The 26,939-nt window shown below is 38.8% G+C and overlaps 1 protein-coding gene across 25 annotated transcripts in view; it reads left to right on the top strand.

The window, feature by feature from the left end:
• Positions 1-26,939, top strand: part of PEX5L (peroxisomal biogenesis factor 5 like) — a 263,402-nt gene that overhangs the window by 57,353 nt on the left and 179,110 nt on the right. For 6 of the 25 annotated variants that reach the window (XM_051818804.2, XM_070072468.1, XM_070072469.1 and 3 more), the window contains exons 1-2: positions 16,560-16,793; positions 18,248-18,319. The exons of 3 other annotated variants lie outside the window; for them this stretch is intronic. In XM_051818804.2, the coding sequence (XP_051674764.1) occupies positions 16,701-16,793; positions 18,248-18,319 (165 nt within the window). In that variant the 5' untranslated portion in view covers positions 16,560-16,700. Of the gene's footprint in view, positions 1-15,727; positions 15,946-16,559; positions 16,794-18,247; positions 18,320-26,939 lie in introns of those variants that run through there. 16 more of the 25 variants (XM_070072476.1, XM_051818809.2, XM_070072475.1 and 13 more) reach the window with 10 other exon arrangements.

The following is a 26,939-nucleotide window of genomic DNA, read 5'->3' on the forward strand; positions in this document are numbered from 1 at the left end:
TCATTTTATGATTGTAACATAAAACTGTACAGAGCTATGTAGAAAACAAACCCTGAGATCATTTCTATGAGTGTTATTGTTGTTATTATTATCTTATTCAATACCCTTGCATATGAGTTTTATGTTGGGATAAATTTGTAATGAGACCTAAATGAATACATTAGAATTCCTTGGTTGATCAACTGTTTCCTTCAGAAACTCTTAACTTCTTGACTCTTAGAACTTGGTTCATCTTCTATGTCAACCCCCAAGCCAAATTTTACCAGCGTAGACCCTTAATGTTAGGTAGTTGAAGGGCCCTACCTGACCATCAGGAAGTCTGGCTCCCTGCTTTCACACTGTGGGCCTCCTTTTGGCCCTAGTGCTGAGTCTTCTTGCTTTCCTCGTAAGACCCAGAAGCCTGGGTCAGAAGTAGGAAGCCTTGTGTGGAACCAAAGTGGGACTGAGATAAGACAAAGTGCCTCAGAGTGGCAATAATCAACATCCCACAGTAGGGAGGGAGGGTATCATCCAAATGGCACCTCATTCTGATGGGACCGGGCAGAGGGAAGTTCAAAGTAGGAAGCCAACAAAGTCCCAAACTAAGAAAATGTGCAGAAAATCAGGTTTTGAGCTAAGACCTGAGATTTCTCAAGCTTTTTTAAATAGCTCCACCAACTCCAAATGGAAACAGAAGATGCCATTAAAGTTGGTGATGACAAGCCTTGCAAGCCATTTTGGACCAGTGCTGGACAAGCAGAAGAATGATGTGTTGACCCATCTGGTCACCTCCAAATTTGAACACTCAGTTGAGGTGTAGGTCAATAGCATATATAGAATGAACTTTGACTTCCACCTTGGAAAAGACTGCAGTTCTGTTGTTCAGACCTTCAACTGTCCCAAAGCTTTTGCATATGCCATTCAGCTATTTCTGGTTTATTGACTAAGCCCTTTCATATTTGACCTAAGAGCTGGGTAAAACCAAAGCTCTTCTAGCCTTATGTAGGATTATGTTTTTATGCTAAGTAGGAAAAATAATAATAATACAGACTACTATATACCAAGCATTGTTCTAGATGCCTTGGAATACATTATTTCCCACAGTCCATATAAAACAGAGGAAAGAAGTCTGGAAGAAATCAAGAGCTGTGCACAACTCCAAAAAGTATCTCAATAATCAGCTCTTCTATTGCACAAGAGCTGAAGTGCATTGTCTATGTTGATGATAACCAAAAGGCTAATTTTTTTTTCATCTAAAGTTAAAAACAAGCACAGAAACACAAGGTCAGCAGACCTGAATTTGATTCTGTGTTCTATCTCTTTATAGATGGACAAAGCACTTTTCCTCTCTTAGGAGCTATTTCTTCAGCTATAAATGAGGAAAATAATACCTACCTTCATAGGATTGCCAGAGACAAATGATGTAATTCAAATATAAATGTTTGTAGACTCTAAAGCTTAAACCATTAAATATAATTCATTAAATATAATTTAGATATATACTGAGTAACAAAGCTATTTATCATAAGATAATTGTATAAATTTTGACATTATGGAATGTTCCATCATAATATAAAAAATTGACATTATGTTTATTACAAAGATGAAAAAGGAAAACAAATTTTCCAAATGCAAATTGTGCTACTACCTCAGAAAAAGTTTGCATTCTTTCTAGTGTAATGTTTAAGTGTACATCTCAGTGCCTCTGTATTCTCTTTAGAGATATTGATGATGTCCAGGAGCTTGCCTTTGTGTGGATCATTTTCCTGGATCATAATATATTCAATATATTAGAAAAGAAAACTAAGGAAAAATTTAACTATTATGTATTAATGCATGGAAAATACCAACAGTGAATTCATTATATAACACAAATACAGTATTCAATTTTTAAAAATTTACATCTTCAAAAAAGAATTCCACTGAGAAATTTGGCATTGTTTTACATTTTGCAAACCAATTTAATAAAAAGCTTAATAAAAGAAAATTAGATTCTCATCTATTTCTGCATTTAATGTCTTGCAGTATGTTTTTTTCTCATTGAAATAAAAGAAAAATCTATCTTTACACAAATATATATGCTTGAGAAGGAAAGAGTATTTTAACAATCTTACATAATTATGGATATTTTTTGACAATATACCAAAGCTTGGCAAATGTGATTTCTAAATGTTTGGTAGCTATATGAAATCTGAAATCATTTCAATGTGCTTAGTATACTTTTCACAGTATGTTGGTCTGCCTTACACTTTGACTGAATCTTTAACTCATGCCTGATTTTGGTAGCCTGTCAAATATTGTTCATTTGGAAAATATTGGTTCATTGAGGAATTGGCGAATTGATTCATATCTTCCAATGTTGCCATATTTCATTAGATAATAATAAAAAACTATCATAAATATTACCACTGCTGTCATCAGAAATGCCTTTAACTACACAGAAGCTATCAAACTCTCAGTGGCAGATAAAGTTTTGTGAATCACTGATTTTCATTGAAATCTTGAATTTTGGCAAAAAAAAAAAAGCTGATTGTTTTCTTTGAAATAAATAACTTTCATTTTCAGGAGCCAAAAAAATGCCAGATTCCCAAGTCTTACTCAAATATCTGTCAGTTATACTTCCAAGTTGAAAAATGGTATTGTACTGTTTCTAAAAAAGAATGTACATAAAAGGCACAGTAACAGGTGAGGGAGAGAAAGAGAGACAGAGCCAGAGAGACAGTTCGGCCAAGTTGAAGCAAGGAGCCCATGTGGATGGCAGGGACCCAGCCACTTTGGCTATATCACCTGTTGCCTCCCGGGATCCCATTAGCAGGAAGCTGGATCAGAAGTGGAGTAGCCAGGACTCAAAACAGGTAATCCAATATGGGATGCAGGTATCTCACATGGCAGCTTTTAATCTGCTGCACCATAACAAGTGCTGCAGTGTTATATTTTTCAAAGTGGTTAGTCAGTTCAGTTTCCAACTAGTATAGCTGATGCCACCACCTGGATTTGTGCTAACATGCTCACAGTTTGACCAGCATTGTTTTTATGCCATCAATACAAATGTCATCACAGTGAAAAAGACAGTAACAACTTAGTACTATTATAAAAACAGCCTTCACTTCAGAGGCCCCTGAAAGATTCTCCAGACCTGCCAGGTTTCTGCCGACTTTTGTGTGCTACTGTTGTCTCTTACATGTTAAATGGATTCTTCATTCTGATGGTTTCCAAGATCTCTTACACTTTCTTAATAAAAATGCTAATGTAAGGTGGGCTTAGATGTATGAAGACAATCTGGGCATGTATTTAGATGAAAAGGTATTCAAAATCTATTATTGAGTAAAAAGAATAGTTTAGTACTTACGCTACAATCACAGGTATTTAAAACATATATGCACCGGCGCCACGGCTCACTAGGCTAATCCTCCACCTTGCGGCACCAGCACACCAGGTTCTAGTCCCGGTCGGGGCGCCGGATTCTGTCCCGGTTGCCCCTCTTCCAGGCCTGCTCTCTGCTGTGGCCAGGGAGTGCAGTGGAGGACGGCCCAAGTATTTGGGCCCTGCACCCCATGGAAGACCAGGAGAAGTACCTGGCTCCTGCCTTCGGATCAGCGCAGTGCACCGGCCACAGTGCGCCGGCCGCAGTTGCCATTGGAGGGTGAACCAACGGCAAAAGGAAGACCTTTCTCTCTGTCTCTCTCTCTCTCACTGTCCACTCTGCCTGTCAAAAAATAAATAAATAAATAAAAATAAAATAAAAAAACATATGCATGGATATATTTATGTATAAATATAAATACATACTCATGGATCTGCATATAAGCACAATAGTTTGAAATGTGTTATCCAGCTTATTTGGTGGTAATGGCACAATCAGAAAACAGATAGGGGGATTAGGGCTAATATTTTCCTTTTTGTTATAAAGCAAAACACCTACTGGGACCAGTGCTGTGATGTAGCAGGTAAAGCCATCGCCTGCAGTGCTGGCATCCCATATGGGCACCGGTTTGAGTCCCAGCTGCTCCACTTCCAGTCCAGCTCTGTGCTATGACTTGGGAAAGCAGTAGAGAAGGATGGCCCAAGTCTTTGGTCCCCTGCACCCGCGTGGGAGACCCAGAGGAAGTTCCTGGCTCCTGGCTTCGGATCAGCACAGCTCTGGCCGTCACTGCCTTCTGGGGAGTGAACCAGTGGATAGAAGACCTCTCTCTCTGTCTCACACGCTCTCTCTCTCTCTCTCTCTCTGCCTCTCTGTAGCTCTGCCTTTACAAATAAATAGATAAATCTTAAAAAAAAAAAAAAACATGATATGAAAGGCAAACTTTTGTATTTTAAAAGAAATTTTAATGTTTCTTATAAGGAGAAGCTGCTACTTCTGTAATTTTGAAATGTTTTCTCCATTTGGGCATGGTTCTATCCATGGCAACTTAGCTGTTCTTTATGAATGCCTTGCTTCATATCTCTTTAAAACCCCCACACTCGCCTACCCAGGACAGTTTTACAGGAATGCTGAGTTCTGGAAAGACTTTCTGTTAAAGTCTGCATGTACTTCCCAAGGATGCATTTGAAGTAATTCAGTGCCTCAGCCATTCTTCTCTCTGTCCGTACTCTGTCTTCAATAATGTGGGGTACTCGTCAAAGACAGGAAGTAGCCTTCAAAGGAGCCCTCGTAGTGTTCTTGACTTAATAGGAGCTTCATTTTCTTCATCACTGAAAACTCTCTGTATTGTTCAAAAATTGTTTTCACTATCTATAATTTTGTGACAGCCTCCCTAATGGAAGATCTACAATTTGGGATTTTATTCTTAAAAAAGGAAATAATGCATGGATTAGAATTGCAGGTAGAAGGAGACTGTAGTCGTCTGTACTCAATAGGATGCTGTGGTCTTGAATAAGTCTATTTTATACCTCTGACTTGTGTTTACATGATTCTAAAATCTTCCAAAATTCTGCATGTAAGATGTGATTATTTTTTATTTGAATAAGACAAATGTTTCACCAAAGACCAAGAATCCCAAACTTTGAGTAACGTGATAAATATGATCAAATCTCCTTTACTCTACCTTATCTTACTCAAACTTTTCCCCCATTGTAAAGTTTTATTCTCTGACAAATTAAAAACAAGTAAAATGCAATAGAAGCAACTTACATTTTAAACCAAGCCCCAGATCTGCCATCTCAGTTCTTGCACGAACACATTAGATTTAATGATATCTTAAATACACTTAAGTAAATACATTTCAATATTTTATACTCCCTGAGCTGCTCAGTTCTTAGATTTGCATAAAGAATTCCTGTTGTTGGTGTCCAAAAGAACACAGTAAATCCTTTCACATGTTCCATAGCAGTGAACAATTCCACATTGTATCTTTTTAAACAGATTCCCTTTGTTTGGTCAAATGGCAGGAAACACAAGAAAAGTTTAGATATTGCTTTAGGATTTTTACAGAATGCAAAAATATGTATTCTTTAATAAATACAAAATGTTTCCTGTTAATCAAAATCCCTCTCTCTCTCTTCTCTTTCTCTCCCTCTCGCTCTCTTTCTCTCTCTCTCTCCTTTCATTGACTTTATCCTAAATATTATTATGTTAAGTGAGTGCTTAGGTTGTGTCCTTTGCCAGCCTGTTCACTGCTCATTTAATCCCTGACTATAGAAAATATGGACGCTTTTACCACTTAGAGTAGCCAGTACTGAAAAAGTCGTTTCACAATACACAAGTGATGAATTAAATGTGTCACCATAGCATTGGTGTGTGAGCAGCTATCTCTGTCAACTTGTGCATTAGCAGGCCCTGGCTGTCAAGCAATGACCACTTCAGTAATTCCCAGCTGCTTGCCTTGCCTCCAGCCTTCTGTCCTCCAATCCATTTCCCACCCTTTAGCCAGAATGAGCTTCCTACAGCACATATTTAATAATGTCTCTTCTCCTGCTTAAAACCCTGCAATGGCTCCACATTGCCCTTAACAACAAAAACAAACTCTTTAACCTGATTTTCAGGATCCTCATCTGGCCTCAATTCTCCCAACCCTAGCTCTGCTGCAGTCGTACCATCCTTCAGATGCCACAAAGCCCTGCCATCTCTCACCTTAAGGTCTTTCTTCTGTATGGCTTTTCTCCACACCTACCTCCCAAATCCACACACAGACACACACTAACCCCCTACCCTACCTGAATAGCTTCTACTCTCCATTCACATGCCAGTGTCTCCTCAGTGAAGCTTCTCCTGACAAAGGCCAGCACATTCTTCACATTCCTATTCCTTTCTCATGGGTCCCTCATGCTTTTGTAATTGTTCATTTAATTACATGCCTTTCCCAGGAAGCATAGAGCTTTCTGAGGGCTAGGACCATGCCTGCCTTTTAAAGTGTAGGGCCCCGGGGCCAACGCTATGGTGCACTAGGTTAATCCTCCTCTTGTGGCACTTGCATCCCATATGGGCACTGGTTCTAGTCCCTGGTTCTAGTCACTGGTTCTAGTTGCTCTTCCGAACCAGCTCTCTGCTGTGGCCTGAGGAAAGCAGCAGAAGATGGCCCAACCGCTTGGGCCCCTGCACCCATGTGGGAGACCTGGAGGAAGCTCCTGGCTCCTGGCTTCAGATCCACTCAGCTCCAGCCATTGCAGCCATTTGCGGGGTGAACCAGCAGATGGAAGACCTTTCTCTCTGTTTCTCCCTCTCATTGTCTCTAACTACCTCTCAAATAAGTAAATAAAATCTTTAAAATAAAATAAAATAAAGTTTAGAGCCCCAGGATTTATCATGTATATAGTTGGTGATCAAAAACATTTATAGAATAAATAATCAGTCTCTGACCTAAACCTTACAATAAAGACATACAATATACCAAAAGTAGGGCAAAATCTGTTTCATTATCACCTTATTCATGGCACCTGAGTCTCTCCTATGGGGAGAAAACAGCTATTTTCAGTCTATAGGATGCATTAACAAATAAAGGTTTGGTAATTCATGTTCACTGTAAAACAGAAATATATAAAATGCTTAAAATACAAGAATGAAATAAATATAATTCATATGCATGCCAAAGGAAAAAATGTAGTTACTATGTTTAAGAAGTTCCCCTTATCTCTTTATCTGATCACCACTAAAAGGAGGTTTTCCATTTGTTTGTTTAAGATAATTTTGTGCTTATTAAATCCTCTGGAATTTCCTATAAACATCAGCAAAGTACCAGAACGCCATGTATATTCAAATGCATTAGTGTTTATTGTTTTTTAGTAATGGGTGTTACATTTGCTCAAAAGTTCAGAGGAAACCCACAAATTACGTTTTTTATGATACTAACACATAATCATACTGAATCTAGCATCCTGAGTGATCATGTATGAGCAGGAAGCAACCCTTATTCCATTTTAATATAACTTTGCCTAAACAAATTCATGAGATACTTGAACATCTGACACTGTGATCCACTCCACTTTGCATCTTCTCAGATTATTCATACCTTCATGACTCAAAAGCACAATTTCAAGGCATCAAACAAACTCCTTTTTATTTAAGTCAAGAATGCTCAGAACATTTTAACTCAATCAGTTGATGGCAATACTTTATATAAGTGAATTTATTTAAATTTTGCCTTTAGCTTCTTTTGATTAACAGTAATATTAACAGTAATATCAAGCAAGGTGTTAGTTGGTGTTTCTGAAAAAATAGTGTATGTGACCTGGATTTGGCTGGACTCTGTTGTTTCAGTTTTTTAACTTACTGTCCAGTGGATAAGCAAGCTGTCTGTGGTCCCAGACTTCCTTGTCCCTGTACATCCTGTGGCTTACAAGAGCTCCCTAGAAACCCTTGTTCATGTTGACGATGAATAGGAACCCCAGACGTGCTCATCTTCCAAGAATTATCATGTCTAATCTATAACATTTTCGTCATGAATTTCTTAGCCATTGGAGAAAAAGGATGTAGAAAAGAATCATGGATTCTGTCCCGGTTGCCCCTCTTCCAGGCCAGCTCTCTGCTGTGGCCAGGGAGTGCAGTGGAGGATGGCCCAAGTCCTTGGGCCCTGCACCCCATGGGAGACCAGGATAAGTACCTGGCTCCTGCCATCAGATCAGTGCGGTGCGCCGGCCGTGGCGGCCATTGGAGGGTGAACCAACGGCAAAGGAAGACCTTTCTTTCTGTCTCTCTCTCTCTCTCACTCTCCACTCTGCCTGTCAAAACAAAAATTAATTAAAAAAAAAAAAGAAAAGAAAAGAATGATGGAAACTCAGGTGGAGAAACTATAAGAATGGTGGTGCCATGAGAGGAAGCCTGTGAGGCCATGGCGATAGTGGTTGGGGGAGGGTGAGATGGGACAGGTCATAGGGGAGAGTAATGAGGGTTAGGTTATAACACCAGGAAATATCTTCATCCTCAGGAACAGTCAAGATTTATTGCAAGATGTCCTGGTTATGTATAGGTCCAAATGAAATTTTAAAATAGTAATAATAATCATCTTCAAAAATCATTTGAGTCATAATGGAAATACTGATTAAAAGACACTCTGTCACACAGGTAGAGCTTAGAAGTAAACAACTTTAACTTTCTCCATGAATTTTATTGCTGAATTACAAAAGTTGATTGATGCTCATCAGAAACAAGATTTCATAGGCAATTTTTTAAGCATGTCTCAAAATGTCAAAAAAGGGGCTTGCTCTAAGGAGATATGAAAATAGTAGAATAGTATATTTGATAAACAAAATGCTTATAGAAATAGCTAGTTTCTATTTTATTCAAGAAAAATATGACAATTTTATTTCACAAGGTCATAAAATCATGCTGTCCTGATCAGTTGTTTAAAATGTCAGCAGCAGGTGTGGGATACCAGGTGTGCTGACTGCCAGTGAGAAGGAAAAGGAGCCACTGGAGAAGCCAACGATAAGTGCACCTGTGTTTGAGATTGGTATGACAAGGCTTCACCTCCATCTGACAGGGCTAAAACTTAGCAAAATAAGGAATAATATCAACAAGGATCAGAAACAGAGCATAGGGCATTAAGTTTTAACCTTAAATACATTATTTTTTTTATTTTTTTCCAGCTGCAAGGGTACAGAATACACAGTTTACCCTTTTTTTTTTAAGTTCCTTGAGGAATGGAGTGTGCATTTATGTGAAAATAGTGTCCAAAACTGTAAATCAGTTGTCTTACAATCCTTCCTATCTTACTGCAACAACTACTTCATTCCTGTTGTGTGTGTGTAAGGATAGGAATAAAGCCACCAGTGGGAGTGTGTGCTGTTTCATTTGCCTTGGAAATTTCCCCAAGACTCCATGATGCTGAGATTAGCAGATGAAAATATACAATTTACAATTTTTCAACCATTAGTGTCTTCATAAGGCAGAAAACAACTTGTATACCAGTCATTGCACACTATACTTGTACATTTTACAGCTTCTAGAACCAAGTCTAGAAGAAATGAGAGGTTGATTTTTGTAGATAAAAGAAACTTCCAGTTAAAAGGAAAAATTGTACTCTAAATTTTCCACCAAAAAGATCATTTTTTGGCTTGTTTTTTTTATTGGTATGTGGTCTTGTTTAGTTCTGAGGACACAGAAGGCTTAAGAAGGGTTTGTTTATTGTCCTCAAAGTAATGTGGAACATTGCTGAATCTGTCAAAATTGACGTTTCAAGTTATTTTTGTTTTCTGCCTACTTGATCTCTATATGCCACCCAAATATAAGCACTGTTCTTTAACCTCTCTGGGAGGCCACCAGCCATCCTAGCCCTGCCTGTTCTTAGGCTACCTTTCTTGCATAAACCGGAGGTGAATACTTCATAGGCAGCCTAAAGTGCAGTTGTTTCCTGTTTTTCATATATGCAGGAAACACTGATGATCAAAGGATATAAAATTGTAAGATGGAGTAATTAACATTAACTTCAACTCCCTGTCATACCATGGATTTGTCTCAGAAAGTTGAGTTGTTTGATCACTTGCTTTTGATTCAGAACTATAAAAATCCCAGCCCTTTGATCAGAAATCCTCCTCCCTAATCCTAGGGATAGGACTGATCGCTAGCACTTAATGCTGCAAATATAGCTCACTGATTTCTTTTTCAAATGAAAACAACGATTTGCTGTAGGAAAACAAATCCTGAACTTTTAGTACTCTTATTTTGGAAGCTTATTGAAACAGTGGCTTTGCTATTCTGAGTTTCTAAAGTAAATCAAATAAAATAAACCTTGGAGGAAAGGATGTGTAGAAAAGTCACAGTGTGCACTATCCTTTAAAAAACGTATCACAGCAGGGACTGGCCTCGTGGCCCAGTGGGTGAAGGTGTTGCCTCTGACTCTGTCATCCCATATTGTACCTCTGGTTCCAGTCCTGGCTGCTCCACTTCCAATCCAGCTCCCTGTTAAAGCACTTGGGAAAGCTGCAGAAAATAGCCCAAGTACCTAGGTCCTGGCCACCCACATGGGAGACTTAGATGGAGTTCCAAACTCCAGGATTTGGCCCAGACCAGCCCCGGCCATTGTGGCCATCTGGGGAATGACCCAGCAGATGGAATCTGTCTGGGAATGTGTCTCTCCCTCCCTCTCTGTCACTTTGACTGTCAATTAAATAAACTTTAAATAGGTAAGAAAAAAAGCAAGCATAATAACATTTTAGTGGTAGAATCTAGGTAGTAGATATACAGGGGCTTACTGTAAAATTCTCTTAACTTTGTGATTTTTTTCAAAAAGAGTTTTGTGATAAAATTCTAGAAAAGATACATAAGAAGTTTCATAACTAAAATTGTATTTGTGTGCATAAGAAAATGTTGTTGCACAATGACATGTTATTAACTAATAGTAATGGATTTTGATGTTGGGGAATTCTTATTTTTAGAAAGTTTGGAAAATAGAAAATATTTTTAAGAAACCTTGTAAACTCTTTGGGTTATTATCTTACAGACCAAGAGTCACTCCAAAGATAGAAACATCAGCATGAGGAGGGACTGCCAGACTAAAATTATACTGTGCATCCTTGCCATTTCTTACCAAACTAGGAAGTAACTGGGTTATCTATTTTCTCAATTAGGTTTAACCTTAAAGTAAAAAAATTCCTAAATATCAGGGTTCATGCATATGACATTTCATGTAGTTAAAATAACACAACACATTTTTTTGTCTTTCAATTTCTTTTCTCACCCAATAATATAACTTTCAAACTGAGTGTGATCCCCACATGTATTGTTTGCTCATGCTTGACTCAAAACTACAAAAGGGAACCCTCTGGCAACTGTTTTACTGTAACATAATCATGGCTAAAAGGGGAGGAAATCCTGTGAATGTCTTTTTAAAAAGTTCTCAAAAATATCAGATGATATTATCAAGTCCTTCTACAAATGATTTTTCCTGAAGGTATCATTTTTTATTTTTGCTTTTGTGGTCACGAAGACTTAATGTATGCTTTTTTTTATTAATTAGAGAGTACGTAATGACAGATACTGTTAGATGTATTTTGAATTTTGGGAAGGTCACTTGTTCAGGGTTACTTTTGACAACAGAGTAGAGAACTCCAAGTTTTAAGCTGGTATTTTCTTAGAAGAAAATAGAATTGTGGCAACTCTTCCCATGACATAACTGGTCTTATGACAGTATCCTTCATCTACTCTAACCAGAACACCCACTCATGAAAAACAACACAAGACTTTAGTAACAAAACCTTTGAGTTACAATTATTACAAATATATTGTTATTTTTTTGATGAACAGTTGGAAATTTTGAAAATTGTCAAATGTATACAATATACTTAATATATGATATAGACACTTATTAAGTATGTAATATGTATTACTTATATACTATAAAAATAATCTCTAGTGTTTATTTTGAAACTGGAAAATTATGGAAAGATAGATTATTTTTCAGGATAAGGAGTAAAATCACCATTTCAAATCATGGTAGCCCTTGTTTAATAGTAAAAGATATTCACTATTTATCCTCATAGAAAGCAAGATCAGGGAATTCCCACTAAAGTCAGTGGGCACCGGTGAGAAGGAAAGGCAGGCCTTTGGCAGATGCTGCATGCGCCTGAGCTCATACAAGGGCTGTTGTTCATTTTTCAGTTAAGCTGTCGTTTCTCGGCCTTTTGGCTAAGATCAAGTGTAGTATCAGTGAAGCTAAAGTCAGAAGAGAATTTCTGTTAACGACAACATTGTCCCTTCCGGAAGCTGATTTCCCCTGTACATAAGAGAAATAGAATGGAACACTTGCAAATTGCCCTTTTAACGGTAAGACAATTACTCTCTATTTAAAAGGTCTGTTCAGAGTTCTGTCCTAAAAAGAGGGAAACACGCAAGGTGCCCTTCCAGGCCATTTGGGAGACACTTGTCTTTCTCCTTTAGTTCCTGCTTTCTCTTCTCATTGCCTCTTTGGCTTCCACCGCAGTGGTGTCTGTGGCTGTGCTGACATAGTGGATTTTTAAGAAAAGAAGAGCTACGGGACCAAAATGTTGTCAAACAACTGAGAAGGTTAATATTAAAAGGGGCATATTAAATGAAGTAAACGATACATTCATTCCACTACCTGACCACTCTTCCCACAAGGGACATAAGTAATAGCTGTAGCTTGAATCTCTACTTTTTAAAGAAATACAAGTTTATTCCCAGAATCATAATAAAGGAATAAAGCCCTGACCCAGTCCTTTTCCTGCAAAGTAGTCTTCCAATGAGTCATTTTAGTGGCAATTTTGTAGCTCTCTAAAGCAATCACACTTTATTTACTTTGTTTTTAATTATAAAAGAAATTCATTTTTATTTCAAGAAGTACTGCTAAGTATAAAGAGAAAAGCATAGATCATGCATAATTCCCTCTGCCAGGGGAAAAAAAGCCTTTAGTATATGATATGTATTCTTGCAGATGTTTTGCTATGAATATATAGCACATAATTTCAAATCTTAAAAAAGAAGCACACTTTTTTTCCAAAGGGCCTTTGGTCTTACTTTCTTCATTCATGAATTATCCTCCCTCACTCTCTGGTATCTCCATTTTCACTTCCCTTGTTTTTGGTTTTTCTTTTATGAGTGCCTTCTTGAACTATAAACCTACTCGATACTTTTACATAAGGGCAAGAGGGAACAAACTACCATGTTCCTATTGTGTTGCCCTGAATTGTTTTGTTTCCCTTTTCATTCCAGGTTTCCTAAGGAAAGTTAGTCTTTTCTCACTATATTCACTCCTAACCACCAGTGAATTTCATGATTTACTCTGACTCCCAACTTCACACCTCTGCTCCTAACGTCATCAATGATGATTTCCACAATAACCCATACAATGAAAGTTTGCTGTTCACGTTACTGTTTAGCCTCTCATCAGTCTCTGACCCTGTCTGAAACTCTCTCTCCTTTGGCTGCTTCCATTGGTTCTCCTCCTGCTCTGGCACTCACTCCTACCATCTTCCTTGACTGAGTTCTTTTATATGTTTCTTCAAATCTAAACATTCTCCAGGAATCTAACCCTACCTTTCACCTCTTCTATCTCTACTTTTCTTCTTTCATGAGTTCATCCACTCTTGCAATTTTAATTATCCCAGCAATCTATATGCCCCATCTTTGCATTTTTTCTTATAAATCCGTATATCCAAATGGCTGACTCATCTTTACGCTTGGATGAACTTTCCACACTCAGAAAGTATCTGCTCAGCAAATTATCTTCCTTCTCAATTCTCCTTATTGCTACTGTATTTAATTCCTTCTAGGAAAGGATTGCTAGAGAATTTGGTAAGTGAGAATTCGTTGGTGACTATTAGGAAAGCAATTCGATTGTGAGTGGTTTAGAAGGGAAGAAAAAAAATAAGAAACTGTTGCCTATGACTGTAGATCCTTTCTTTCAAGTTTAACAATGAAGAGGTAACAGAGGGATTGAAGTTGTTACTGGTGAATGGCAGGGTTCTTGTCTTCGCACAAGAAAGAATTCAGGCGTGAAACAGAGTAGTGGAAAGTAAAAAGTAGCAAAGTTTATTAGGGTAGGGACATCCGTAAGAATGGATGGGCACCTCTCCAGACAGGACCTGAGGGAGAGTGCCCAGTCTACATTTAGGCCAGGGGTTTTTAAGGAGATGGGTCTCTGTCTTCACACATCTCCTCCTGAAACAAAGGATTTTATGGATGTAAATATTAAGAAGCTCCTATCTGAGTTTTCCCTTGAAGGTATCAGACAGGAGGAAGCCTGGCTGGTGCCATCCTGGGTTTAGAGGAAGGGTGAGCAGGACCCCCTAGAGAATCCAGATCCAGAGCAGGGTGTTTGAAATGCAGATACTGGGCTCCATCTGGGAGTTTGTGGAAGATTTGTCAGGCAGAAGGGGTGGGGACCCCCACCTGGCAGGTTATCAGGTAGAAGGGAGCAGGGCAGGATGCGAATACCAGGCTGCCCCTGAAACATTATCAGGATGACTTTGAGATGCAGATGCATATGCTGGACATAGACGTCTTCTCTTTAGGCCTGTTACACACACATAAGCTCATATCTGACTTCCTACCTAACAAAGTCATTGAGGAAACGAAATGAATAAGTCACCTTTATGTCAGGAAAACCAGGGAAATTTTGCAAGCTCTGGAAAGCTGCATAATGGAGAAGAGATTTAAGATTTAAGATAGGAAAAATAAGAAGATAGCAATTGAATTCTGACAACTATGAAGACAGTAGCTTCTTTCAGAAGCTAAATTATATATTCCGTATGTGACATTTGCTTTAATATATTCATGTCTACAATGTATCATTCATGGAAGCATTGAATAAATCATTAAAAATCACTAGCAATATTTATATGCAATAGTTAACCTTTACATTTATTTTGACATCTTTAGTTAGGCAAAAATTGCAATTGGTGCTAATTTGTACAATTAAATAAATCAAGTCTTCCTTTTCATTTCAATACTCCCTTTATAAATTCCATTACTAATGAGTGTGAAGAAATCTTTTAGTTGAATTCAATAGAACTATCTTAATAAACTAAGATTCTGAAATGAACTTAAGTTGCTTCATTTTTCAGATATCTATCCCATCAGATTTTTGTCATTGTTTTTTCTTACTTGCAAAACTCTCCAATAATGCATTTTATATCTGTGGCTCTATAGCCATATACTGTTTTCCTATACAACTTTAAAGTGTCATGGCTTAATTCAAGCGAATAAACTCACCTTTCTGTTCTACTTCTATGGAGGACAGAATGAAAGGGAAGAAGACAGGAAGAAGATAGGGTTAAGGAGAGATGGTCAAGTCTTCAGTGAGGAAACATTACTGCCAAGGCTCAATGCTTTTAAGGAAACTTCAGATTTACTCCAGCATTTCAGACTTATAATTTAAAAAAATTATCAGCACTAACAAAGAACTAGATAGTTCTCTCTCAGATTGCTCAGAAAGGATTCAGAATGGTGCAGGAGGATAGAAGATGCTGCGTTTAGAGTTTCAGAGATAGGACACAATACCCAGAGACAAAAGCTTCTTCCAAAGAGAGAGATACTGTTAGTAAATGGTAACTACTTCCATTCTGTCTTCCCTCATTTCTCCCACCTTAAAGCCCTCACCAGTTTAACCCCATTGCACTAATACTCCCTCCTCTGTTGCACACAGGTGTACAGTGCACAGAATCGTCCATAAGCACCAGCACGCTAGGGCTGGGGTGGAGAGGGGCCTAATCCCGTTGCCTCAGTTCAAATCCTCAGCTCCAGTGTCTGGCCAGCCGAGGTGGGAGGAGCACAGGAAGTGGTTACCCTCTGGCTTCTCCTCCCACAGAAGCCCTGCCCCCTCACACTTGGACAGTGAAAAGACTGGCTTGCTTTCTCCTTCTAGTTCGGTCCTTTGGCTAATAGGAAAACCACGCAGAAGCTATGGACTTGCTTTTTTGTGCTTGAGAAAAGTGCATAGATAGAAGACAGGGCTTCCCGGCTGGGAGGAGGGAGGAGAGCTGAAGATTCCTGCCTGGGTTGGCTGAGCTAAGCAGTCCAAGTGGGAAGCTGAGTGCTTGAAAGAGGATTATGCCCGCACTAGAAATAAGCAGTAAGTGAGTGAATGCCATTATGACTTAGAAAAGGATTAATCCCCCCGGGGTTATGGGGTGAACTGGGAAATATTGCTTGATTCTAGAGGAAAACTGTAAGGCTTCTTGCTCTGTGTCTGTCTGTGCTACTTGGAGACGAGGGGCTTCGAGTACAAAACAAGAGCTCTAAATAGTTCTCCCAGTCTTGGAAAATGCCAACTTCTGTTTAGAATAGTTGGGAACAAAAGTCTCCTTCCCTGACCTAACCCCTTACCCAGAAAATTCACAGCTGAACTGGATCAGGAGTTGCACTTAAATTGGAGTCACTGATTTGGGCATTGGCAGATATTGTAATATTAAATTATGTTCTGTGAGTGCTGACATATCTATTAGCAATGATGTTCAAGGAAGTCTGAAGTGGGGGATTAAAAAGAGAAAAATCAGAGTTTTTATGACAAGAAGACTGAGTAGCACATATGCATGGGGTTAAATACAAAAGTTATATAATTAGTAATAGATTTTTTTAAAATATTATATAGGTACAGCATTTAGGAAGACTGAAAGGGCATAGACAAAAATTAGAAAAAGAAATTTTCACTTCAGTACTTTCTGTGGCAGCCAAAAAAAATTTCAGAGTGTTTACAAAGTCAAAACAATGATTCAGGAATACTTCAATTATTGTTGTACATTATTAATACTGTTGCTGGGCAAGATCTGTGGTTATCTGGTCAGCAAGTTCTGGCAATAAAGCCACTGCCGCCGGTGCAAAGAATTCTGGGATGTCTGACAGTGAAATGGATGGAAGGACTCACATTCCATCTCTGCTTAATGTCCTTTTGTCCAGAAATCGAGTCATGCAAATGAGCTACTTGGTACGTATACAGATCAATATTTGGAAAGGTATTTCTAAATGTGCTGCATTAGAGGGTCTGTGGAAAATATCTTATGGCAACCAATGGACTAAAAGGATACAAAAGCAAAGTGATGGGAAGGAAGTCAGCTTGATTGAAGCCAACCTTGTTCTTTTTGTTTTCTATCAATCCTGAAATGGAATCTCAAATGAGGACAAGAATAATAGTAGAGAGAAAAATGCTGTGGCCATCTGTTCTCTTCTGAGTGGCTAAGTTCATTAATGTATGAATGAGAACTTGGATTTTACTTATGCATCCTAATACAGATTCAGAAATCTCTTTAATATAGTTAAAAGCATAAAAACAAGAAGTCTGTTTGTTGGGGAGGAAATATGTATATCCAGCTTTAAAATGTTATAAGGGGAATAACAGATAAGGGAAAAGACAATTTATCTCATGTTCACTGAAGGATGTATTTCTTCCCCCACTAAGATGGGGATACTAATATGAGACTGTAGATACAAGCATAAGAAATAATTTGAACTATCTTAACTCTAGTTGATGTAGCTAATATCTAAAACAAGGACTTTTAAAATAAGTTATTTTGGACTAAAATATATAGGAAATTTTATTTTCCCTTTGATAGTGATATGAAGAAGCAATCTGACATTACTAGTATTCCCATCAGCCATTGCATTGGGAGGTAAAAAAAAAAAAAAAGAAGGTATGTTATATTTCTCCTGTAGCACAGCTCAAAAATGATTATCATGATCTGTGTCCTTATCTAACATTGGATCTTATAGATTTTGCTATGGGAGACATAGATGGAGAATGGTCATAGGGACAAATATGACAAAATGGCAGCAAGTCCGTTTGCAAAGATGTTCTGTACTCTTCCAAGTTCTCCAACTGTCTAATTTTAAAATTACTTATCTTTTTAAAATTATTTCTAGGTTCTGTTTTCCAACATTTGTATTCATCTGGCTTCTAAACAAATGTTGAAAATTTGAAGATTTGTTGTGTAATAATTCTGTCTTAAAATATATAGCAAGGCACTAAAATAAAACATTTAATAGCTGGAAATGTAAGCATAGCATAATACCAAATGAAGTTTCAGTCTTTGAGAAAAATGTGCTAGGACTTTTCAAGGAATTGCTTATTTATATCAAAGTATTAAAAATCTTTTCTGAAACTTCAGAATAAAAAAGAAACATAAGAATATGGAAAAAAGAATTAAAGGCATAATTCAAATGGGAGAGACTAAGTAGAAATACTTAATGAAAATTATAAGCCAGCAGTTTAACAATAAAAGCATTTGACTGGTGTACATGAGAGACTGACGTAAAGACTGATGCATCATGACTCATGAACAAGGTTAAGTAAATAATGGTATCTTTAAAAGGCATTAAGTGGGAATTAAGGCTATGTTTAACGAAAAGAAACTAAATGATCATTTAAAATTATTCTTTCACAAGAAAAGTAAAGAACAAGGATATGGAAAGCTAAGCAGTGATGAAGACCTCGAAATAATTGTTGATCAAAAACAGGTAAGTGAACACTTACATACATTTTCTGTTATTGCACTGTACAGTTTTGACAACCGAAGCCCTCAGGGGTGTTCAGCCTTTCCCTGGCAACTGTCCTGGCCTGGCTAACTGAGCCTGTACAACAAGACAGATTTTTTTTAAGAGCAGTTAAGCCTCCACGTGTGATGATGCCTGTGATCCACTGACTTCTGCATGATGCCAACATATATGTTCTGTATGTAAGAATGTTATAAATAATGCTGGAACAGGATAAGAGAGTTTCTGGAAAAATTGGAAGCTCAGCTTGATAAAATCGGTCAAAACAGCAATGATAATTTGATTGAAATAAAGATTTAAAGAATAAGATAGTATATTATTTTGAAAATGAGAAACACTAAAATTAATGCATCATGTGAAACTATATGAGTGTGATTTAGATGGAAGGACGTAAAAGATTGAAAAATTGTGAACTTTAAAACATACATATTGCCCAATTTCATTTCTCGTATTGCCATTTTGTAAACAAAACAGAAAGGCTATGTAATAGTCTGTAATACTGCCCGTAATTTGAGAAGCCACTAGCTTGGATGTTATATGGGCCCATAAGGTGAAATGAAACCTGCTTAATAGACCATAAACAATGACATTCCAGGTAATGGAAGGTGTCCAGACTACACCATTGAAATGGCATTAGCCCTTAACATCCTTGTTAATTGTGAAGAAGACAAAATAACTGCACATTTATTTAGTGTATAAGTGGCACTGAATCTGAGAGTGATGTAAACTCAGGTGTAGATAAATAAAAGAGAGTAGAAAAAAAAGCAGGCGCTCATTTACAGAAAGGCAGCCTAAATTTGGACAATCCCCTAATCAGGCAGTTTGTTTTGCATCATAGTGATTGCATTGTGTCCATTTCTGACAGAAAGGAAATGGCCATCAGAAGGCAGCAACCAGAAATAACTGACTGAGAGACTTGCTTTTTAGGCCTGGAATAACTGAGATAACTGAAGGGATCTTCTGTACAAACTGCCAAACACAACACCTCTGTGAAAGGGCAGAATATATTGATCTTTTGGGGTTCACACACACTGCCTCTGAGTATTTCTTGTCTCCTAATCACTCTTATGCTTCTGAGTAAAACAGGGTGGGGGTATATGGATTTGCCCCCCTATTTCTGCAACTTAGAGCCAAATTTTCAGTTTAGTTAAAAAGGTAAGTGGGGCTGGATCCCAAGTGCTCTGCTGGACTGTTAATTACCACTTTAATAGTGCCAGGTTTCCTAGGACATGCAATCCATGTCTCACATTAACCCTACCTATCAACTGGTATTCTGATTACAGGACTGTTCCCACCTGGTGAAATAAACTACTTATATATAATTGAGTATATTATAGGAACACACATCTGAACACATTTCTCTATTAAGGTGAAAAATGCGTTATTTCTTTATTTCCTCCTTAATCATGTAACATAATTTTTTTACTCTTTATTCGTCCTTACTATCTTCTTATCACAAAGTTTTTATTTTATTACTTTTTTTATTCAATGTTTGTGTTTTAAGTACATGCTGGTGTTCAGAGGTGTGTAAAATTGTCTATTGAGATCTTCAGGGTAGGCAGCCCAAGGAAGTTATTGTTCTTTTTTTCTCATACTTTCCCCAAAATTTATATTGTTGTGACTAAGTGAATTTTATTAACTGCTAAGGAATCTTGAAAAAAAAAAAAGTAAACCAACTTTCCTGCATCTTCAGGAAACATCATGCATAGCGCTTTCATTACGCCTACCAAATGAAGGTGGGTTCAGTTTTCTTACAGTCATGGTTTCCTCTGTAGCTGCACGTTGCTTCCACTCCCATTGCCCAAATTGCTACCCTGTCACAGTGACCCAGCTTTGCTGAGTCATCCATGCCAAAACTTTTTGTTTCAAGTGATGAGTAATTATGAAGACAAGTTGGTTTTTGTGTTTACTGTTTTCCTTACAGAGTCCTTCCTGTTTCGACAGGTTTATTTGGTGTTGACGTGAGCAAATCCTAGTTGAAACAAAGTATTGATACTTCAAGAAGAGTCAAATATTTGGGAAAACACTGTAGTCTTTATAAAACATGTTCTTTAGGAAACTTCCTTGCTATTCTTTCAAGAATCTATATGTTCAGTTTATTCTCCCTATATCTTTTCAGAAACATGGTAGAAATCTGTTAGTCGATCTGCATATAATAGCAAACAGCTCTTTTAGTGAGCAATGCCAAAAGAAAATCTGAAGAAGATAAATAAAATAATTGGAATGATGTGATGGGCAAGAATCTGTTGAGTCTCATTAAATTTGTCATTCAGAAACTGTCCCTCTATAAAAGCAGGCTACATGCCCGTTTATCAGTCATGTGACTATCAAGTCTTGTACTTCTACTTCCACAGAAAGCCCGCCATCCTGCTTATATACGCACATTAAGAGCAACAGTAGCGCCAAGTTTGTAGATTTTGTTCTTCCTGGCTGCCCCATTTAATGGGATAATATCTGATTTCTGTGTTATTTCTACATGAAAACTACATGAAGTTTGGAAATGTGTGACGTTTTATTCTTTTTTTTAATTTTATTAATATAAAGAGAATAGACTTCATGTATTTCATAGATAAAATTCTTAAAATAAAAACCACACTTCCCTCTCACGCTCCCTCCCTCCCTCCATCTCCCCTCCTTCCTTCTTTAATGGCAGTATTGTGCTTCTATATTTCTGAAATTTTGTTTTTCAAAATTTATCTGAGTGGTATATTAAAATATCCCAGAGAATCCTTAAATTAGCATTGATTCTTACAATAGTAGGTGCCATATAAATATATATACAGGTTGAGTATTCCCTATCTGAAATACTTGCAACTAGCAATGTTTCAGATTTTGGATTTTTTCAAATTTTGGAACATTTGCATACACATAGTGAAATATCTTGGACAATGAACTCTAAACACTAAATTCATTTATATTTCATACACATTAGCTTGAAGATAATTTTATACAATATTTTTAGTGCACTTGCATCTTGAATGCAGTCTGTCACATGAGGCTGGGTATGCAAATTTTCACTTCTCATGTTGGTGCTCAGAAAGTTTCAGATTTTGGATTTTCCAATTATAAATACCATATATTTATATAAAATCACACATTTATATATGTACATGTATAGTCATTTAAGTGCAAATGGATCACATTGGAACAAAAGTCTACATTTTTCACCAAAAATCCCCAGGATTTTTAAAACTTCAAACATAGGAAATTAAAGGCAAAGTATTGGATTAAAAACTTAATGCCTCTAAAACCCAGGCACTTGACATAAAAAAAAAATGTCAAGTGTAATTAGTGAATACTTTGGCTTTCTAGGACAAATATTGAGAGACAAATTTTTAAATACACATTTGGATCATTTCTGTTATTTATGAGAATATTCTTCCCTCTTTGGAGGAAGTGAAGATCTGTTTAGGACTAGGTTTCGTGGATATGTGAGTTTCCCTCTGAAGTTACTGGCATTTCAGGGTCAGAACATTGGAATAGTCAAGTACCTTAAGTAAGGGATTAAAAACATTAACACTTTGAATAAATAATAAACTTGTTCTATTTTAAATTGCTATTTTTAACGAGAGTCAACTCAAGGCTTATGATATGCTGGGTTTGGTTTTTTTCCTAAAATACTTCAAATTCCAAGTAGGCTTAAATGCAATAACAGAGCCGGCGCCATGGCTCAATAGGCTAATCCTCCACCTTGCGGCGCCGGCACACCGGGTTCTAGTCCCGGTTGGGGCGCCGGATTCTGTCCCGGTTGCCCCTCTTCCAGGCCAGCTCTCTGCTATGGCCAGGGAGTGCAGTGGAGGATGGCCCAGGTGCTTGGGCCCTGCACCCCATGGGAGACCAGGAAAAGCACCTGGCTCCTGGCTCCTGCCAGGATCAGCGCGGTGCGCCGGCTGCAGCGGCGGCCATTGGAGGGTGAACCAATGGCAAAGGAAGACCTTTCTCTCTCTGTCTCTCTCTCTCACTGTCCACTCTGCCTGTCAAAAAAAAAAAAAAAATGCAATAACAAAGACTAACACAAAATTACAGAATACTATGATTATATGCAGGATACAGTTACAGCTTCAAGCACTGTAAAAATGAGTTTAGCATACATCCTGGATGTTGCTGGTTACAGAACTCAAGGTTGCACCTGTGTATCCTTCAGTGCAATAAGGTGGGAAAATGCCGAATGTGAGGCAGTTATCAGGAAAACGTGTCTGTTAGGTAAGAGCAATAGTTTTCCAGTGTTAGCTGCCTCCAGGTCTTGCTGGGACGCCAGTGGCTGGGCCCTGACTTGGAGGTTTCTCAGTCTGTCGACTGGGGTAGAGTTAGAAAATGTGCATTGGGAAGTCCACAGCTGCTGCAGCTGGTTCCAGACCACACTTTGAGAATCCCTGGGTCAGGCAGATAACGAATGCAATTCAAAGGGAACCGGGACGGAAGAACAAGTGAGTTGTGGCACATTTGACATTCTACAGCTTGGCATTACCCAGTAATCTAACAGCTAGAATTCTTAGACACTTGACGTGATGCTGCTGAAACAGAGTCACAGCCACTTACAAGCAAAGGTGCCTTTAAAGGGCCCATGTTTGCAGGTGGCTGAATTCCACAAGGTAGCCTTGTGATCTTGAATCTGTCTGAGCTCAGTTTCCTTATTTGTAAAATAATAATCTGTTCTTCCCATATCCTAGAGTTTCTTTGAGATAAAATATGTGCAAGTGCTTTATAAAGTATAAATCAAATTTGTCATTTTAATTAGCTAGTATTCGTGCTCATGCTGCCTTCCACCTCTCCCATACCCAATTTAGCAAGCAGGAACTTTGAGATCTAGAAAGGCAAATGGAGTTGTCTGCATCTCTGCTTAGGTATAGAGAGAGCACTGGAAGCCAGCCCTCTCCTGACATTCAGGCCAATGCCGTCTCTGTCATCCCATTGCCCATTATTGGTGATCCTATAAATGGGTTAAGAATCTATTTAGGCCAGCACCGTGGCTCACTAGGCTAATCCTCCGCCTTGCGGCTCCAGCACACCAGGTTCTAGTCCCGGTCGGGGCGCCGGATTCTGTCCCGGTTGCCCCTCTTCCAGGCCAGCTCTCTGCTGTGGCCAGGGAGTGCAGTGGAGGATGGCCCAGGTGCTTGGGCCCTGCACCCTCATGGGAGACCAGGAGAAGCACCTGGCTCCTGCCATCGGATCAGCACAGTGTGCCAGCTGCAGCGCGCTGGCCGTGGCGGCCATTGGAGGGTGAACCAAAGGCAAAGGAAGACCTTTCTCTCTGTCTCTCTCTCTCTCACTGTCCACTCTGCCTGTCAAAAAATAAAAAATAAATAAATAAATAAAAAAGAATCTATTTAGTCTCCATGCTCTCATTAGATAAAATAACCTCCCACTGGAAATTATCATAATTTCCAATATTCACTTCCTGAGCTTCCATGAGGATAAACTTTTTCATAAATATCCCTTAACTGTTTACCTCCCTCTTTGCCCCCATGATTTTATCAAAAGAGAAGTGCCTTTCCAATCAAATATGTACAAAATTAGACCTCACAGATGACTGTTGACGCCCGCTGGCCTTTCTCACAACCTCCACATTGAGAACCCCTTCCAGCTATGAGAAGCACCATGGAGAATGACAACATTTTTCTCAGCCTATAAACTTCCTGAGAGTCTCTCTTCAAACTTGTATGAATATCCTGAGCAGAAAGCAGCAGTATCTAGATTTTCTGTGATCTTTTTTATAAAGAAAACAAAGAGACAAAGTAGAGCTCCCTTTGGACCTGCATTAGCACATAAACAGTTGCGTATGATGGCAGATCTCTCCTGGTGGTCTTTGTGGGAGTGTATCTAAAGAGGAAATTATAGGCCAACATCAAATAAAAGTGGAAAAACAAGACAACAGATCAATGTGAAAGATACTCAGCTTCCTTCTGGTATTAACAGACAGGGCGGTCCTACATCTAGGCAGCTGATGTGAGTCTCAGACTCATAAATGGCGAAAAAGATGAGGGCAGTACATGTCACTGCCTTGACCTCAGCACCATCTGGTCCCTGCTGGCCACTGCTGGCTCAGCTGTAACAATGTGGTGACTTCATGTAAGTATAATTCAGATCCCATTTACCTCTGAGATTTATAAGGTATGAGAGCCTGTCTCTCAGCACTCCCCCTGGGCACCTTCTTGGAACTCTGTACTTGGTCAGCAAGAACAGAAACCCCTTCTAGAGTTGCAAGAAAGAGACGGCCTGCGCCGCCTGGACATTGTGAGGCAGGGCACTCGGACTCTCAGAGGAGAAAGCAGGATATGCAGCCGCGGTTGCCCTGATCATTCTCGAAACAGATGTAGGCTCATTAGTGTTTTCCTGGAGAAAGACACAGATGAGAAATGGTTCTATGAAAAGGAGCCAGATTTATTTGAGACAAGATCAAAGCTATTCAAATTTGCTATCTGAAATCAGCATTAAAGTAAACAGATTTACTACTGTAGCTCAATCAATTCCATCTTATCTGTGAAGCTTTTTATCATCAATAAATATTGAACAAGCAAAGGGGAAAGTATTTCACTAGGTTAAATTAAAAAACTACTGAAATGAAAGCATGATCACTCTGTATTTTATTGCTAAATATTCACTATTCATATCAAGTAATATGAAAATAACTGTTACTAATACTTTAGGGGGAAAACACATAGTAATGCAAAATATCTTACTTTGTATTTTCCTTGTAAACTCACAATGGTGCAAATTTTTTTTGTTTAACTTCATGTATTTCAACTTAGTGTATGATTCCTCTAAGCATCACATGACCCTGGGCCGATCTAATTTTTTTTTAATTTGCAAGGTAGAATTACAGACCGAGAGAGGGACAGAGAGCGGTCTTCCATCCACTGGTTCACTCCCCAAATGACCACAATTGGGCCAATCCAAAGCCAGGAGCCAGGAGCTTTTTCTGGGTCTCCACATGGATGCAGGGGCCCAAGCACTTGGGCCATCTTGTACTGCTTTCCCAGGCCATAGCAGAGGCTGGGTCAGAAGAGAAGCAGCCAGGACTCGAACTGGTGCCATATGGGATGCCAGTGCCTCAGGCGGAGGCTTAGCCCACTGCGTTACAGTGCCAGCCCCCAGATCTAATATCTTAATTTCAGAATCTTATGACAGGTCGCTAAGGTCTGAAGGTCAAAGGTCAGAAAATCTGGAGGGTTACTATTCATAGGCTGACTCAGAGGTGGGCGAAAAAACTGAAGGTGGAAGTCGTTGTCCCGGTTTTTAGTGTTAGCTTTGCCACTTACTAAACAGGAGATTTTGGAGAAGTCTTTTAACTCTGCTAAGTTTCTGCTTCCTCATCGGTGCGGTGGAGTCATACCATCTGGCTCTGATAGTTGTGGTGTGGCTCAAGTGGGATGTCTCCTTGGAGAGCCAAATGCCCCGCTCAGCCTGCTTTGGTCAGTGTCAGGAGTAGATTCCAAGGCCACTGCTGCTTTGCCTGTGGCTCTTCCCATTGGCATCACATGCCTCCTCAATGGTGAGTTGGAGGTGGTCTCTTCATAATGTTTCTGCTTTGGGTATTTCCACTGCCTTACTGTTAAGTCCTCTGAATACCTTCTGTGGGACACTTTCAGGTACTCCCATCTAGTGTGTGTTCAGGGATGTCAGCTCCCCCACCGTGCCGGGAACTCTGTAGCGTGTCACTCCCACACAGCTGTTAAGAGGGCATGGCCTTTGCAGTCAGAACTATGAGTAAAAACAGGCTGTGGCCATGTGGTAACTGTGTTACCTTGGAAAAATCAACCAGCCTCTCTGAACCTCAGACTCTTCCACTATAAACTGAGGAAAATAAGTTCACTTCCTATGCTAGTTGGGAGAGTAAATAAGTTTCTTTATACAGATGCTTAGCCAAATGCATGGCATGTGATAAGAGCTTCCTACATGGCAGGTGCTAAGGTGAATGGGTGCTGAGAGTTGATGACAATGCCCTTGGATTTTTTAGTGTAACCCACCATCCCTTGGATTTGTGGGGACTACACTATAATGATTCCAAACAATAAAGTCTGTCTTGGGGACATAGTGGCAACCACCTCCTACAATTAGCCAGATACTGAAATGAGGGAAGTAGATTATATGTGAGAAAAACGGGGTGAGGGAGAAGGAGGGAAAGTGACTGGTTCCCGAGAGCTGCTCCCGTCGGAGGGGCTGCACCTCCCAGCTCCAGCTGGTGGCCCTCTTCCTGACGGTGGGCTCACATCACAGTACACACTCACTTTTCAAGAAAGCAATTAATCTGATGCTCTTTAAAATTTTGAAACAGCATATAATCTAAACAGTGTGAGTCTGTGCACAGTTTTGGGGTTCCAGTTTGTGACCTGTTATGCTCATGAGAGTCTAAGACCTAAGGAGAGCAGGGTGTTGACATGGGCATAGGCAAGTCTCAGCTCTCCTCTGGTTTCTCTCCTGTGTCATATTTTCCGCTTCGAAAATGAAACTAACACGGTTGATCTAATTAAAATAATTGCCATTAATGTGGAATTGGTATTAAGTCAGCTGGTATTAAACAGTATTTACCAAAGTGTAAAAAAAAAAAAAAGTCCCCATTTTATGAAATGAGCTGGGCAGATAC

The sequence above is a fragment of the Oryctolagus cuniculus genome, chromosome 4 (assembly GCF_964237555.1).
Source record: "Oryctolagus cuniculus chromosome 4, mOryCun1.1, whole genome shotgun sequence".
Lineage (NCBI taxonomy): Eukaryota > Metazoa > Chordata > Mammalia > Lagomorpha > Leporidae > Oryctolagus > Oryctolagus cuniculus.